This window comes from Oryzias melastigma, linkage group LG2 (assembly GCF_002922805.2).
Source record: "Oryzias melastigma strain HK-1 linkage group LG2, ASM292280v2, whole genome shotgun sequence".
NCBI classification, from domain to species: domain Eukaryota; kingdom Metazoa; phylum Chordata; class Actinopteri; order Beloniformes; family Adrianichthyidae; genus Oryzias; species Oryzias melastigma.
The window spans coordinates 15,435,248-15,451,348 of NC_050513.1; the positions used below are offsets into that span (position 1 = coordinate 15,435,248).

Below are 16,101 nucleotides of genomic sequence, written 5' to 3' on the forward strand. Positions count from 1 at the left end.
AGCTAACAATAGCTAATAATCATAATTAAAAGTTGTAATTTTTAATAAAAGACAACTGGAAATTCTTTCACAATAGATACAAATAAAGTTGGAGTGAGACTAAATATATTTTTTGCACATGAGCTTAAGTGTATTCAAAACAAAAAAAAGTAGATTTAGAAAGTTTAGGCAATTTTTACTGAGAAATTTTGAGGTCGAAGTTCGTCTACAGACAAGTACCTTTTTCGCGCCTCGTTCGTCTCCCTTAGCAACACGCCTTCCCCTTTATTGCCCCCACCTGCCTCCGCGTGCGCAGGTGAATCAGCCACTATCTGCTGCTCAGGAAGACGTAACTGTTCGTGTTTCCGGCCAGCTCGAGAAGCGGAAGTGGGAAGAGAAGGGCGATACACTCGCGCGGCTCACCTGGCGGCAGGTGAACAAGTGAAAAAAGAGAGAAGACAAGAAAGAGAAGTAAGTAAAAGTGGATGAAACGTCGAAGTGGGGGAGTTTTCTGTTCGTGTTTTCCGTCCGCGCGCCATTTTCCCTCGTGAATATCTGCGGCTGATTTGAACTCTCCATTACACCTGCGAGTGCTGCGTTCACTGACCTGTAGGACAAACGATAGATGATTTGTTTTGGTTACTTTCTTATCCAGTGTGTATCGAACATACCTAGTTTGTTTAAAGATAAGTTAAGAAAAACAACTTTTTTATATATTTTTTTAACATTTTTATGTAAAAGATTTTAAGTTTACTTTAATTTTATTTTCTTTCTTTTTAAGTTTGGAAAATATTATTTTTTTAAGGTTTTTAATAAATCAAATCACTTAAGTACATAATTTCTATTCTATTAAATGGACAAAAACAATAATTTGGGACATTTGCTCTACAAACCACATTTTACTGTTTTGAAATACAATCGTTTAAACCTCAGAGCTGTAACAAAATATGGTTTGTCATCACCTATTTGTTATGAGGTCATGTGGTTGGTTGCTGAGTCACAGAACTGGCTGAAAATGAGAGAAAAGCTAAACATGTGACTGTATAACAAAGCGTGGTCATCCTATTCCCCCTGGACAGCACAGTGCTGTGACATTGGGATCATGTGTTGTTGGGCTGCTGTCATGTGTGAGGAATGTGCTGCTCCAGCAAAGAGGCTTGTCGGAATGTCGGCAAACTGGATACTCCACTTTACTGGAACCGTAGATCGAGGAAACTGGAGCAAAGAAGGGTTTTTAGGAATATCGGAGTTTCTTGGAAAATTGAGTTTAGTTCAGCAAGACTCAATGAGATGGTGAGTCAGGTTTTGTTATATCCAGTTTTTGAATCCAATGGAATAAAAGAAAAAAATTGTCTTAATAATAATACCAATAAATATATATTTTCTCACTTAAAAGTGCTCTTATTTTGGTGAATTAAGAAATATGTTTAAGATACTCAATACTATATTTTTCAGTATATAAAAAACATTGCTTAAATGTGCTTTAACTAAAGTTTCAGTGAATGTGGTTATCAAAATAAAGTAGTACTCTTCTCCTACGCTGCTTTAACATATATTGTGAATTTAGCATGCCCAATGAGGCCATTGATTTGTGATATTGGGCCACATAAATAGAAAGTAATTGAATTGACTGCTGGATTAAATGACCAAAGAAACAGCAATCACTCTAGCAACGCCTATTTCAGTTAAAATTAGGATGGATGCTGTTGGCCTTTCGGCACATCCCATCAAGTTTCACGTTTTTGCATAGAGAGTTTTAAGCTGCACGTCTTTCCTGACACAACCCTGTATTTGATCTGGGCTGGGAACAGGCACAGGGAGATCCAGATTTGGAACCCCTGGGAAGCAAACCCAGGTTTTCAGTCTTATACCAGCTGAGTCTTGGTACTTTTGAGGCTGTTCAGATCTCAAACTGGTGTTTTGAAAATGAAAAAAAAACATGCCACCATAAAGCAGCATGACAGGGTGAAAGAGAGATGCTTTACTTGATTCTTTTTGACTTTCTGGTTTTGCAAGCACTGAAGTAAACATGTATTTCACCGCTTTTTTTCAAAGCATTGTAAATTCCACCCTTATCCTTACGGTCACTGAACTACAATCTTTTGCTGTGAAGTACATACAAACTATCACTTTTTCACGTTTTGATATTTATTATATTCATTTACTCTATATCAGGGATCCCCAAACTATCTGGATCTGGCAAAACCTACACATCTGGCCTAGCGTCTGAACAGTTTCAAGACGCATACATCTTTTTTTTTTTTCTTTTTTTTTTTATCTGATTTTGAGATTGAGACCCAAAAAGAACGAGACATTTTATTCCCCCTTCTGCAGTCTGTGTCCCTATCTTGTTCCCTTTCTACACTGCAGGTTACCTTTAACGGTCTCTAGAAAAAAAACTCTAAAATGGCTGCGGACAGTTAAAAGCTCAGTAAAGTAACCTGGGGTAAGACTATGAAGACCTTTAGAAAAAAATTAACAGGGAGCCAGTGAAGTATTTATTTCCTGTGTTTTTCTCTGAATATCCCAGAAAGAGTTATTAATATTTGGTTATGTGTGGCCTTCTGGAAAACCATGAATGTTTACGTTCAGACACGCCCTCAAAAAACACTTTTTCTGTTAACCTACAAAATGACCCCGGCTCCATACGTCCATGACAATGTAAGTTAACCTCTTTTAAGGTTTTTTTTGGAGTTATTTTAGGATGTGTGCTCTGTTCTTTTCACGTTTGAGTCCACTCAAAGTTGACATTCTTTGGAAGTCATTAAAACTGAGTGGAAGTCCCTCCACGGCATCACTCGCTCTTATCTGTGCCAACACTTGCTGGAAAGACTAAATGATTGCCTGGAATTGTACAGCGTCTCAAACAAAACATCAAAATCAGCTCTTTTGTATGGTACCAATAGTTCTGTTTGGAGGTGTACTGCTACCAATGTGGCACTAAGTTTCAGTGACCATCCCTAGTTAAAAATGAGTTTCACATGTCTCATTACCTTCTGTAACAACAACAACCGTTTTCTGGACATTTTGTGGTTTTGGTGCATCTCGGAGTGGGAGTGATTCCATCTTCCAGGTGGATTGTCTGTGCTCCTGTTCTTGGCCGCGGACCTCGCCTTTAGCTCGCGTTGGCCGTGGACCTGGCCTCTGGCTTGCGTTGGCCGCGGACCTGGCCTCTGGCTCGCGTTGGCAGCGGACCTCGCCTCTGGCTTGTCTTGACCGCGGACCTGCCCTCTGGCTCGCGTTGGCCGCGGACCTGCCCTCTGGCTCGCGTTGGCCGCGGACCTGGCCTCTCGCTCGCTTTGGCCGCTTACCTCGCCTCTTTCTCTTGTTGGCCGTGGACCTCGCTTCTGGCTCGCCTTGGCAGCGGACCTCGCCTCTGGCTCGCGTTGGCCGCGGACCTCGCCTCTGGCCCGCGTTGGCCGCGGACCTCGCCTCTGGCTCGCGTTGGCCGCGGACCTCGCCTCTGGCTCGCGTTGGCCGCGGACCTCGCCTCTGGCTCGCGTTGGCCGCGGACCTGCCCTCTGGCTCGCGTTGGCCGCAGACCTGGCCTCTCGCTCGCTTTGGCCGCTTACCTCGCCTCTTTCTCTTGTTGGCCGTGGACCTCGCCTCTGGCTCGCCTTGGCAGCGGACCTCGCCTCTGGCTCGCGTTGGCCGCGGACCTGGCCTCTGGCTCGCGTTGGCCGCTTACCTCGCCTCTCGTTCGCTTTGGCCGCTTACCTCGCCTCTTTCTCTTGTTGGCCGTGGACCTCGCCTCTGGCTCATGTCGCGCGCCCCACTGTCCCCCAGTTGTATCTGGATGAAGCCCATCTGCTAGCTACACCATTGAAATATGTAGTTGTAGAGTTAGATAAGTTAACAATTTTTTTTAAACAGTCCTATTACGTTTCCTCTCCATCATGGTAGAGGATTCCTTCTTTATGTGGACATCCGTGAGGTTTCTTCTTTTTTCCTGGAATCTGGGATTTTTGGGTGTTTTTCCTTTTTGAGAAGGAGGGTCTAAGAGCAAGGATAACCAGTTTAGTTTAGTTTGTTTATCCTTAGTTATCAATCAGCTATTGTTTACATTTTATGACTGACTTTCTGCTTTTGTACAATTACCAGGGTGAAGCCCAATGACACAACTGTGTTGTGAGATTGGACTATATAAATAAAACTGAATTAAACAGAGCTGCTGACATATATTTGATGTGGTGTGCTATCAGCTAGTGATCACAGGTTTTAGTGGAGCCCAATATGAAGACGTTGAACTACATGTTTGCTTATAAACAATTCAATAAATATTGTTCTAGCACCATTTGAAAGTATTGCCAACTAAAGTATCACGATATTTCTCTTTCCTACACCCCTATTGCACAATCGTGAAGTGCTTACATAGCTGACATGAATCGAGAAAAGCAACATTACTTCGTATCAGAATCAGATGATTCACGTTGATTAAACAGCTGAAGGTTTATGGTCGGTCAAAGACTGTTATTTAGGTTTCGCCAGGATTATCTCCAGTGGACATTTGGCCCAATTGAAATAACTTGGTCCAAATTTGGTTATTGTACTTACATTTTGCTTCATAATTGTGCTTAAATAAAATAAAATCTGGTTTAAACGAGCCATTGCTGCTTTTCGACCTTCTGTTATTCTTGTGTTAATAGTGAACCCAATACCCTCCAATCTGAGGTCTGAGGCGAAGAAGGCCGCCAAGATCCTGAGAGAATTTACCGAAATCTCCAACAGATATGGACCAGACAAACTCATCCCTGGTAAAAAAATAAATAAATAAATAAATGATAAAATGTTTAGGTTTTGTCAGGGATGTGCTGCTTCTTTAAAAGGTTGTGTAACTTGTATGTTTTGCGCGTGTGTGTCAGCTCATGTCATAGCAAAGGCTGAGGGTCTGGCCATCATCTCCGTCATCAAAGCTGGCTTCATGATCACCGCCAGAGGAGGCAGCGGAATCGTCATCGCCAGACTCGCTGACCGAAGTAAGACTTTTTCCTGGAGTTTACAGACATGTCTGTGTTTTTGTCAGTATTACATCATCAGAGTTCAGTAACCTCCTGGATTTATGGATAGTTGAAGAAAGCTTGATAAGTTGGACTACTAAAATAGTATTTTGTAGTCATTCAGGCTTAGTTATCTGAACAATACCTATCATGCTTTACTGCATTTGATTCTACAATTGTGAAAATAAAGCCTGAAGTGAAATAGGCTTAATAGAGTCCCATTCCAAAATGGGGGGCACTAGAAATTTCCCAGAAGTCTTTTTTAAGTCTTCTTTTATCCCTTCCCCTTCATTTAGCACTCCAAACGGAGAGTTATGAAAAAATCGTGTCTCATCTTTCAGACGTCACTTTCGTTGGCTGATGTCACCAATAATCGTCGGTCCGCTAACTTTAGGGCGGAGTTTCCTGTGCAGAGCTTGGCGTGGTTTACCCTCGCGATGGAGGACTTGTTTACCCTCTGTTTTAAGGGTCTGATTTAAAAAAATAGCTCTTAAACTTTCCCCTTCAAATGGAGGGGAAGGGAGAAGAGAAGAATTATGATTGGGTCTCAGTGTACCCAGCTTTTTGCAGTAATTTTTAGTTTAATTAAAAATAGATTAATTATTTACAGGTCCTGATTAATTACCCTCCCAAAAAAATGTATCGCATGACTGCACTATCCAACATATATGAGCAGTGATTGAACTCATTGAACTCATTTCCCTCAAACTAAAAATGAAAAAAAAATAAAAAGAGTTCCTGTTGATGCACAGGTGTTTGGATTAGGACTGCCACGATTAGTCGACTAATCAACTATTGAACTAGTCGACGACTAATTTAATAGTCGATTAGTCGTTACTTGATATTATATGGAGTCAGAGTGTAGTAAAATTGGAAGTTATAATGACCTTATGCTAGCTTTTTGGACTACTTTGGCATTTATGAAGGTTTTTTAGGCTAACTTGGAGGTTAGCTATTATATTTTAACCGCAAGCTAGCTATTTTGGCTAATTTCAGATTTCTTGTTTTTTGGGCTAATTTAGAGTTTAGCTAATATTTCAGCTACATGATAGCTATTTTGGCTAATTTAGGCTTTTTTCAGTTTTTTTAGGCTAATTTGGCATTGAACTAATATTTTAGCTGGATCTCAGCTTCAGTGGTTTTAGCTATTAATTTCAGTACCTTCAGCTATCAGCTCTAGCATCTTCAGTGGTCACATTCAGCTAACAGCATTCGCACTAGCATTATCATAGGTGATGCTATATATCTAGTTTTTAGTTAGTTTAAAGCTAATATTGGTTAAGATGTGTATTTTATATCCAGTTTGCACATGACCCGATTAGTCGACTAATTGGGGAAAAAATCGGCGATTAGTCGACTATTAAAATAATCGTTTGTTTTAGCTCTAGTTTGGAATAGACATGAAAGGTTAATCGCTCCATTGAACTTCAAACAGGCTTTTGTTTAAACTGCTGATGTTTACAGAAGTTTAATCTCTTTGCATGAGCAGTTTCAGCCAAGCTTTGATCTTGTATGAAGCGCTTAACAAAGTTTGATCATTCCCATTAACAAGCTTTAAATCCTTTTATGTTCAGGTTGGTCGGCGCCCTCGGCCATCGGTATCGCCGGCCTGGGGGGAGGCTTTGAAATTGGCGTGGAAGTGAGTACCCCCTCTAAACTTTTTGGGTGATTCTTGGATGTTGTCGTTAAGCTCCGCCCCTTTGCCCAGGTGTCCGACCTGGTGATCATCCTGAATCAGCGCAGAGCCATCGAGGCCTTCACCAAGGGCGGGAACCTGACGCTGGGCGGGAACTGCACCGTCGCTGTGGGACCTGTAGGCAGGTGAGACCACACCCACACTTTCTCCCGTCTGTCTGCCTCTTAATTGCTCCTATAATCTCCAGCGTTGACGGAGATGACGGGGCTTGCACGATGACGGTTGTTTTGGAGCTCGAGGCGTCCACGCCGCCATCAGCCGTGATTTATAAGGGCTGTCACGATTTTGGAAAAAGGATGTCGGTGTTTGTCAGGGACGCTCGGAGGGTTCTGGCTCCTGTAATTTTGTGGGTTTGTCTGGCTGTGGGCGTGGCCAGATCTCCCACTCCTGCATTTTTTTTAATAAGCTTCTGACGGACAAGAGGATGCATGAATATAAATTCTAATTACACAAAACACACCTAAGTACATTAATACAATACATTTGCTTGGTTATTTCATTTATTTTATTTTTGCAAATATGTGTCCAGTTGCTTATTTAGGTAAAAAGTTTGGATCAGTTGCTAATGTGGCATTTTTTTTTTGCATACTTTATGAAATAATTTGTGGTGTGTTTCAGCTTACGTTAATAGGATAAACACTTTATTAGTGTAAAGTGCAAAGCTGCCTTACTCGGCTTTAGAATCCATTGGAATTATGTTAATTGCGTAAACCAGGGGTGTTAAACTCAGTCGCACAAGTGGACATAAATCCAAAACACAACTTTTGTTTGTTAAACATTCTAAAAAAACATTTTTAAAATGTAAAAACAAACTTTTTAACAAAATAATGAACTGGATATGTAGCATTAACAGCGATAATGCTAGTGTGAATGCTAGAAGATGAATTTGGCCGCTGAAGATGCTAGTGCTGATAGCTGAAGATGCTAAAATTGATAGCTGAAAGCACTGAAGCTGATAGCCAGCTAAAATATTAGCTAAATGCCAAATTAGCCTAAAAAAAAACAAACTTAGGTTAGCCGAAACAGCTAGCATGTAGCTCCAAATGGCCGAAAAAAACTGTAGAAAAGCTTAAATTAGCCAAAACGGCTAGCATGTAAATAATATCTTATCTCCAAAACAGTCTAAAGACTTTAAAAAAAGCCTAAATTAGCCAAAGCAGCTAGCATGTAGTCTGAATATTAGCTAAACTATATAAGAAAAACCTAAAAAACCCTAAATTAGCCAAACCGCTAGCATGTAGCTGAAATATTAGCTAAACTCCAAAACAACCTAAAAAAAAATCGTAGTAAATGCCGAAATAGTCCAAAAAGCTAACAGAATGACAATTTTTAAAACTGTAACTTTTTATCACAATTATGAATAACAAAAAGACAGGAATATTATTCAAGAATAAATAAACTTAGACCTTAGATAACTTTAATATTTTACTCTTTATAAAAATATATTTTGTCAAAATTACAGAAGTTAGAAATGAGCGCAAGAAAACATCAGACCATTAATAACAATAAAATAAACCCAGAGCCGGATCCGGCCCCCGGGCCTCGACTTTGAGACGTGGTGTAAATGGTTGAAGAGTGATGGGAATTCAAAGAACATCAACATTAGAGTTAAAGCTCCATTAGTAAAAAGTGACATTTTTTGTGTTTTACTATCTACCATATTTACTGCACTGTAAGGTGCACTGAAAAGTCTTACGTATTTTTAAATAAATGACATTGTGCCTTTATTTAATTCTGAGGACCTTTTGTGAGAATTATTTCTGGTTGTGTTTACTGATGTTGAAGCAATTTTGAGAGGTAGGTGGCGCTCTGTCAAAATGTGAATACGCAAATGCAGTTAACGTACAGCGGTGTTGGTCTGTTTTTATTTTTTTTTTGTGATTCTAATAAGATTGGGAGTTAGCGTACTCACAGTAATCATTTTATGGGCATCAGCCTTTTTTTTTTTAAGTTGTTGCTAAGGCAGTTACAGGTATTGTAAATATGCTAACAGCTAACATGTAGCTGTGTCGGAGTGTGTTGGTTTATTTGGTTTTTTTTTTTTTTTACACATCTTACCAACAAGACTGTGTGTTAGCGTAGTGCTTGTAATATTTTCTTAGCTGCTTTTTTTGTGTTCCAATCAAGGTTAGGGGTTATAGGTATTGTAAATATGCTAATGTGGCTAACATGTAGCGTGCTATAAATTACTGTGAATGCACCTAAGAAGTTCTGACGGACTCATTTCTCTTAATGCGTCTTACAGTTTACTTTATATATGACATATGTTATAAAGCAGACCATTTATTGACGGTACTTCCTATAGTTAATAAAATATGATGCTCTCTTTGGAAATGTTAGTTGCAAAACTACACACAAATAAAACTTCTACTTCTACTCTTTTATTTTTTTTTAAAAATCTTTCACAATATTTCTCCTTTACCAAACGCTGAAGAACTTAAGTGATCTTATGTTTTTGAACTATTCACTTTAAAAGAACATCAAAACAAAAAGCAAATTTTAATGAGAGTTTGTGGTTTGATATCAGTTTATATCAGCACATAATTAATGCTCATTTGTTTTTAGCATAAAGGTGAAGCTGCATATATTTAATCATGGCATGTAGCTACAACACTAATGTTGGTTAATGTTCTGTGCTAACGCTGCTTCACTGGGATCATCTGTTAGGAACGTGGAGGCGGATGTGGCTCTGCGCAGCACCGCGGCCGTCTTCACCTACTGCAGGTCCAGAGGTTTGTTTGCTGGCATTTCTCTGGAGGGGTCCTATCTGATCGAGCGGAAGGAGACCAACCGCAAGTACAGACCACTCCTCATCCCTTCAAACAAGCTCCTTTTTCTTCCTATAATTTAAGATACGTTATTATTTTTTTATTTTTGTTTAAGATTCTACAGACGAGAGATCCGGGCTTCGGCCATTCTGAACGGCGACGTGGATCCTCCCTCCGAGTGCGCTGACCTCTACCACATCCTGGACGTCTACACCGAGGCGTACTGCACGGACTGGGCCAACAAAAACAAGCCTGTTAGTGCTCATGAGAAGTTCTCACTGCTTTGCATCACTGAAGGCTTTAGTCACATGCACCCGTATGCATGCTCTTGGGTTCTCCAAGCCTGTAGGTCACATGTTTCAAGGCCCAGGGGCCAGATCCGGCCCTCCGGGTACTTCTATCCGGCCCTCCAGATAATTTTATTTTATTGTTATTAATGGTCTGATGTTATCTTGCGCTTATTTCTAACTTGTATAATTTTGACAAAATATATTTTTATTGAGAGTAAAATATTGAAAGTTATTTAAGGTTTAAGTTGATTTATTCTGAAATAATATTCCTGTCTTTTTGTTATTCATACTTATGTCAAAAAGTTACAATTTTAAAGTTTTAAAAATTGGCGTTTTTCTAGCTTTTTGGACTGTCTTGGCATTTACTAATTTTTTTAGGCTGTTTTGGAGTTTAGCTACTATTTCAGCTACATGCTAGCTATTTTCGCTAATTTAGAATTTTTTTGTTTTTTTAGGCTAATTTGGAGTTTAGCTAATATTTCAGCTAGATGTTAGTGTTTTGGTTAATTTAGGGTTTTTTTGTTTTTCTTTTTTATTCTGTTTTAGAGTTTAGCTCATTTCAGCTACATGCTAGCTGTTTTGGTTATTTTAGGCTTATTTTTAAGGTTTTTTACTTTGTTTTGGAGTTTAACTAATATTTCAGCTACATGCTAGCTGTTTTGAATAACATATTTTTTTGTTGTTGTTTTTTTTAAATTGGCATTTAGCTAATATTTAAGCTGGCTATCAGCTTCAGCGATTTCAGCATGTTCAGCTATCAGCACTAGCATCTTCAGCAGCCAAATACACTAGTATTATCGTAGGTAATCCTAATTATGATAAGAAGTCACGTTTCTAAAAATGTAGTTTTAGAGTGTTCAATAATCTTACTCGGCCCGCGACTAAGGTGTGTTTAAGATTTTGACCCCCTGTGCGATTGAGTTTGACCCCCTGCTGTAGAGGGTCATGGAGGGAAGCAGCTGCATCTTCTAAATTTCTCTTAGGAAAAATCCTTCATAATGTTCCTTATGTAAAGTTCTACTGTTCATCTTTTTTTTTTTTTTTAGCTCTTTGTAGATTATTGGTGAGTTTTCTTTTTTTTTCTTAAGTATTTTTTTATATCAGTTTCTCTTTGCATAGTTTGCTCTAGTGTTCAGTCAGACCTCCACTATAGCTGGACGTCTTTAGTCTTCTTGCGTGTCTCCGGTTGTATCATGAAGCTGCTAACCGTTCCCGTTTCTGTGTCTGCAGTCGTCCGTTCGTCCCTCCAGATCTGTAGCTGCACCCAGACAGTCCAGCTCCCAGAGGCCGACGGCTTCATCTGGTGAACCCCACAAACTTCACAAAACTGTGTTGGATCTTTGTTTGTTTTTATTGGTTTATAATTCCTCGTCTGTGTGTCAACAGCTGAGAAAAACGCCCTGTACCCAAACCTCTCTGCTTCTAAGGCTGAAACCTCAAGTAAGTCTGGATGGCATGGAGTCATGTTGCTATGAAGATCTTTGGGTTTTTCTCTCAGTATTCATAAAATAATAAAATTCATTTTCTTAGAAAGTTTGAACATAATAAGTGTTCAAATGTACATGTCGGTCTTAGAGACGTATATAAAGTGTGTGATGAAAACATCTACGATTTTAGTAAGAAATAAAGCGAACTATTTCCGATTTGGTCTATTACACGTGGTTTTTAGAACCTAACTTGAGATAAATAAAAACCGCTGGAGTTCCATTAAAACACAGAAGTGCATCTGCTTGTTACTGCACAGATTTTGTGCAGAACCAGGAATTTTTGCTGTTTATAATCCAGGAATACTAGTGTTTTTGATCAGATTTACTTTATTACTTTATTTACTTTATTATTATATATAAGTCTTGTAAGCAATTTTTCTGCTGCCTTGTAGGTTCTTCCTTCATCAAATTACGATTTTTTTAATATTTGCCTTCAATCCCACTCTGACTTTCTGCTCAGATGACATTTTAAGTGTGCAGATGAAACTCTTTATTTGATATTCTTACTAACATGAGCCCTTAATTGTGTAATAAGAGGAAATATTAAACACATAGAAAAAAGTCTCCATCATCTATTTTTATAGCGTTCCAAGTGGTATTTTAATCATTATTATGCAGTTTTTGGTCAAAATAATAATTTAATTTAATAATAATTTAATTTTAAATAATTTAAGAAATAATTTTCTAGGACATAGTTTCTGCAGAGCAACAGTAGTTCATTAGACGTTCACCTCTTACTTTGGGTTAGGAGTTTGGTGTTTTGAACCAAAGCTGTTCTAGTGTATTGGAATATTTTGTGTGCATAAATGTGTTTACACAACACTGTTGCACCACACAACCTGCTTTCTGGAACATTACGTCTGTTTAGTGAACTCCGAACCGAACGAGGATTTCTGTGAAATGCTGAAAAAATTACGTTTTCATAAAAATCTCCCATGTCTGTAGAAATTATTTATTAGAACAACCGTGAATAAAGTGTTAGACAAAAGTATGGTAAATATATGTTATAAGAATCAGTGTCCCATAATGCACTTGGATTTCTGCTGGTAATTGACGCCTTGTGGGTCAAGAACTTCTATAACAGGTTTCAGTGTCTCCTAGTAAAAGTTTAGATAAATTTATGACATTAATCTAGTAAAATTTTAATTGATAATTTAGGAAACTGCAAATGTATTCTTGTAATTTACTTTTTTTCCTTCATCATTTTATGACTTTATCATTGTAAATTGTAAAATTTTTCCTCTTAATTTTACTACTTTTTTCGTGAACTGTTGACTTTTCTCATGATTTTACGACTATATTCTGATTTTTTTTTATGCCTTGATTCTATTTATTTTTAATATATTTTACTTGTATATCCATTCATTTATTTTTTAATTAATGGTAATAATAATGCAAAAAATGCAAAAAAAAAAAAAAACAGTGTGGGATGATTGTTTTTTCAAGCCAAAAATGTGTTTATGCTGTAATAATTTAAAAAAACACTTGCTACACTTGAACATAATTAAATGATTTCAATGTAATCTCTAGATATATATGAAGTCATTGTGAGGTTGTTTTAAAGGTGAGATACTGGGTTATCATGAAAAGAAGAGTGTTTAAATGAGCGGCAGCACCCTCTAGTGGCCACTTCGTTTGAATTGCAGGACTAAAATTAAAAACCTATTTGAAAAAAAGATATCAAGCTCAAACACAGTAGAAATATCTTCCTATTTTTTTAATTAACAATAAATTCACAAAATGAAGCATTTGTGTTATTAGAATTTGAATTTCCTTTTTATTTATTTATTTTTTTTTATAAAGGTAATGTTATTACTCCAGAATACTGAATACTGATAACATCTCTTTCTTGCAGAGTCATGGTTTGCATCCGGCGGCGCCAGCGGACCGCTGGTCGTCACGGCGATGCACCAATTCACGGCGGTGAATCCGGGCGACCTGAGCTTCTCCCCCGGAGACAAGATCACAGTCATCACCCGCACAGAGTCCCAGTACGACTGGTGGGAGGGGAAACTGGCCGATGGGCGGGTCGGCATTTTTCCCGCCAACTTTGTGACGTTCTGATGCTGCCATCTTGTGGTCAGTAGGACGTAAAGCCTTTAGGGGAGATGATGCATTTTAAATAAGAATTTTAGTTCACTGATCAATAATGATTGAACACATAGTCATATAAAACACAGTTTTATGAGAAGTTGCCGAACAATATCTTTTATAACAGGTGAAGAAATATTTAAATGATTGCTGTCTATTACTATATTTTTATATAAACTGTTACTTTTACTACAGCTGGTGTATGGATCAATGATTCCCTTCCAAGTTTGCAGCATTTTATATTTAATACTTGTCATTGTAATGCTCTGGACTATCTTTTGTAGTCCCTTAGTTTTAGCTTTATTAGAGGTGTTGTTTAAGTGTATCAAAGCTTTTCTGTTTCGTTTTTGGTCAGTTTTCTAAAAAAGGATACTCACTGGGCTAGATGATGTTAACTTTTGTCACTTGGGTCTAAATTTTGGTAATATGCGTTCAGAAATGGCATATCACTAATTTTTGTTTTGCTTTTTCTATATATTTTTTTTTCTGAAACAGTGTATTAAGCTTTAGGTCTGAGATATGTTACAGTTTTCACCATAAAATGTTTGTTGCAATAAAGGAAATGTTGGGAGCTGCTACTGATGGACAAGTTTTTTAAGGTGGAACTGGGGTTCAACTTTTCCAAAATAAGAATGTGTTATTTGTGGCATGAAGGAGTTTGAATAAATCTGACATTTTAAAAATGTTTGTGGGGTTTTTCCATTTTTCTTTTGTAGTAAGTTCTGAGAAAACGGCAAAAAATATGTTCAAGCTATTTTATTTGGTACAGAATTTAGGCTAAAAATATTTAAAGCAAATTGTTTTTTTTATTTTTTTGTTTAAAATTATGGGGAAAAGATGCAATTTTCTAATATATTAAAGTATACAAATATTTTTGAGCACAAAAAAATACATTTACAACCTTTATATAAAATTAAAAGCCTGGTTTTGCTTGTTACAACATAAACTCAATGTGTCCACCAGGGGGAGCTGTTGCTGTAGAAAAGAGAAATTAAATCAGGAAATACAATTTATCTACTTTCATACACCTTAAAATGTCTCTATGATGTACTCTTTAGTGTGCATGGTCACCTTAAAGATTTTTGCAACTTTTATCGGAGAAAACAAGATCAAACGGACCAAAACATGTAGTTTAAACTTGAAAATCTTGTTTAGTAGATTCTGTTGGAACACGCAGCTGTTCAAAATCAACCGTTGATTGACATAAAAAAAAAAAAAGGATTCGTCATGGGTGGTGCCATTTTCTTGGAAAGGTCTTAGCTGTTAACCTGGTGGTGACTCAGGAAATTCTGAATCTGTTTCTAGGTCACAGCTAATTTTTTAAAATTATTTTTGTTAGCTTATAAAGGGGGATAAAACGCAACATCCTCTAATGTACTTAAATGGTTTGGTAGAGATTTTTTTCTGCCCTTTGTGACACAACCCTGTATTTTATCCAGGCTGTTCTCTCTGAATAAAGAAAAAAGCAATTTTATCCTATTTTATCACTTAATATTTGTAGTCAAAATCAATAAATCTGTTTTTTAGCCATTTAATTGGATGATAAACCTATTTGGAGACAACAATTAGGTGCAATAAAATTACAAAGTCTATGGATGCAACAGAATAAACTTGGTTTTGTTAAGCGTCCATTCATCTAAATTTTATGTGTATATAGAGTGAATACGGGTCAGTTGAAACAAATTTATTAGGGTTAATGGTGGATATTTCTTCCAATCAAAGCGAAACTACTTGCAGACTTTGTTTGGACATAAATAAGCAGTAAGAGGTTCACTTTGCATCATTTATCATGACGTTCAGTATATATGTCACTTTCTTCCACTGATTAGTCCTTTTACACCATGTTAACGTCCTCTTAGGAGTATCCGTTACCATGACAACGCATCACATTACATATCAAGTAGTGTGCTTCTTGTGAAAAAGGATTTAAATATAAAAAATACCAGGATTCAAATACGAATTGACTTCATATTTATTTTTTTCATAAGTGACCCTGATACAAGCACGATAATGCGCTTCGAGATGTGCATTATCACAAATGAATAAAATGTCCTCATTTTATAGGAAAAAGTAAATTCATAAAATTTATAAATCCTCCAATTGAAGTGACAAAAGTGATTTTGCTGCTTCAGAAAAAAAGATTGAAATTCATTAAAACAGAATAATTTATTTTGTGTTTTTCAGTGGAAGATCTGAAAAAGCCTCCTCTGGGAGTGAGAGCTCTCATGTCCAGGACTATTCCAAAACAACCCCAAAAACCTAATCTTTAAGGCTCAAATAAACACTGACACCTGCGCAAAAGCAGCCGTTCCAGTATGTAAACGTATGAGAAAACAGCAAGTTAGTACTTCTTTACCCACCAGGCTAGTAGATTCCATATTTCCTTAAATAGCCAAAATACATCAAAAATAGAAATGTTTCCCAAATTCTCCTTATAAATTTTAAAACTTACGTAAAATTATTGTGTTTTTCACAGCACTTTCTACAGTGACTTGTGCGATTTCTATAAAGCTACACTGAGTTACAATCGTGTTTACATTAAAGGGTAACCAAACACTAAATCAACATTTTTTAAATTGGACTTTAAAAGTGCTGCCTTCATTTTTGACAATTAAAAACAGACTTGTTTAATTCCTGAAATTATAGTCTAAAGCCGGCTGTGTGCTGCCCCCTACAGGTTGAAACGAGATATAAGAGCTGAATTTTGTGATTAATTAATGTTACGTCTCAGAGCAAACCTGGATGAGTTATTGGGGGAATAAATAAAATAAAATAAAATAAACTGGACACCAA

General features: G+C 37.3%; 1 protein-coding gene across 1 annotated transcript; it reads left to right on the forward strand.

The window, feature by feature from the left end:
• The first annotated feature begins 293 nt into the window (after positions 1–293).
• On the forward strand, positions 294–13,995 carry sh3yl1 (SH3 and SYLF domain containing 1). The gene is made up of 10 exons (XM_024289195.1): positions 294–450; positions 4,626–4,733; positions 4,842–4,955; positions 6,551–6,615; positions 6,685–6,797; positions 9,340–9,468; positions 9,556–9,694; positions 10,961–11,033; positions 11,117–11,170; positions 13,073–13,995. Coding segments are annotated over exons 1-10 (1,005 nt in total). The 5' UTR covers positions 294–449; the 3' UTR covers positions 13,282–13,995.
• Positions 13,996–16,101: the final 2,106 nt, after the last annotated feature.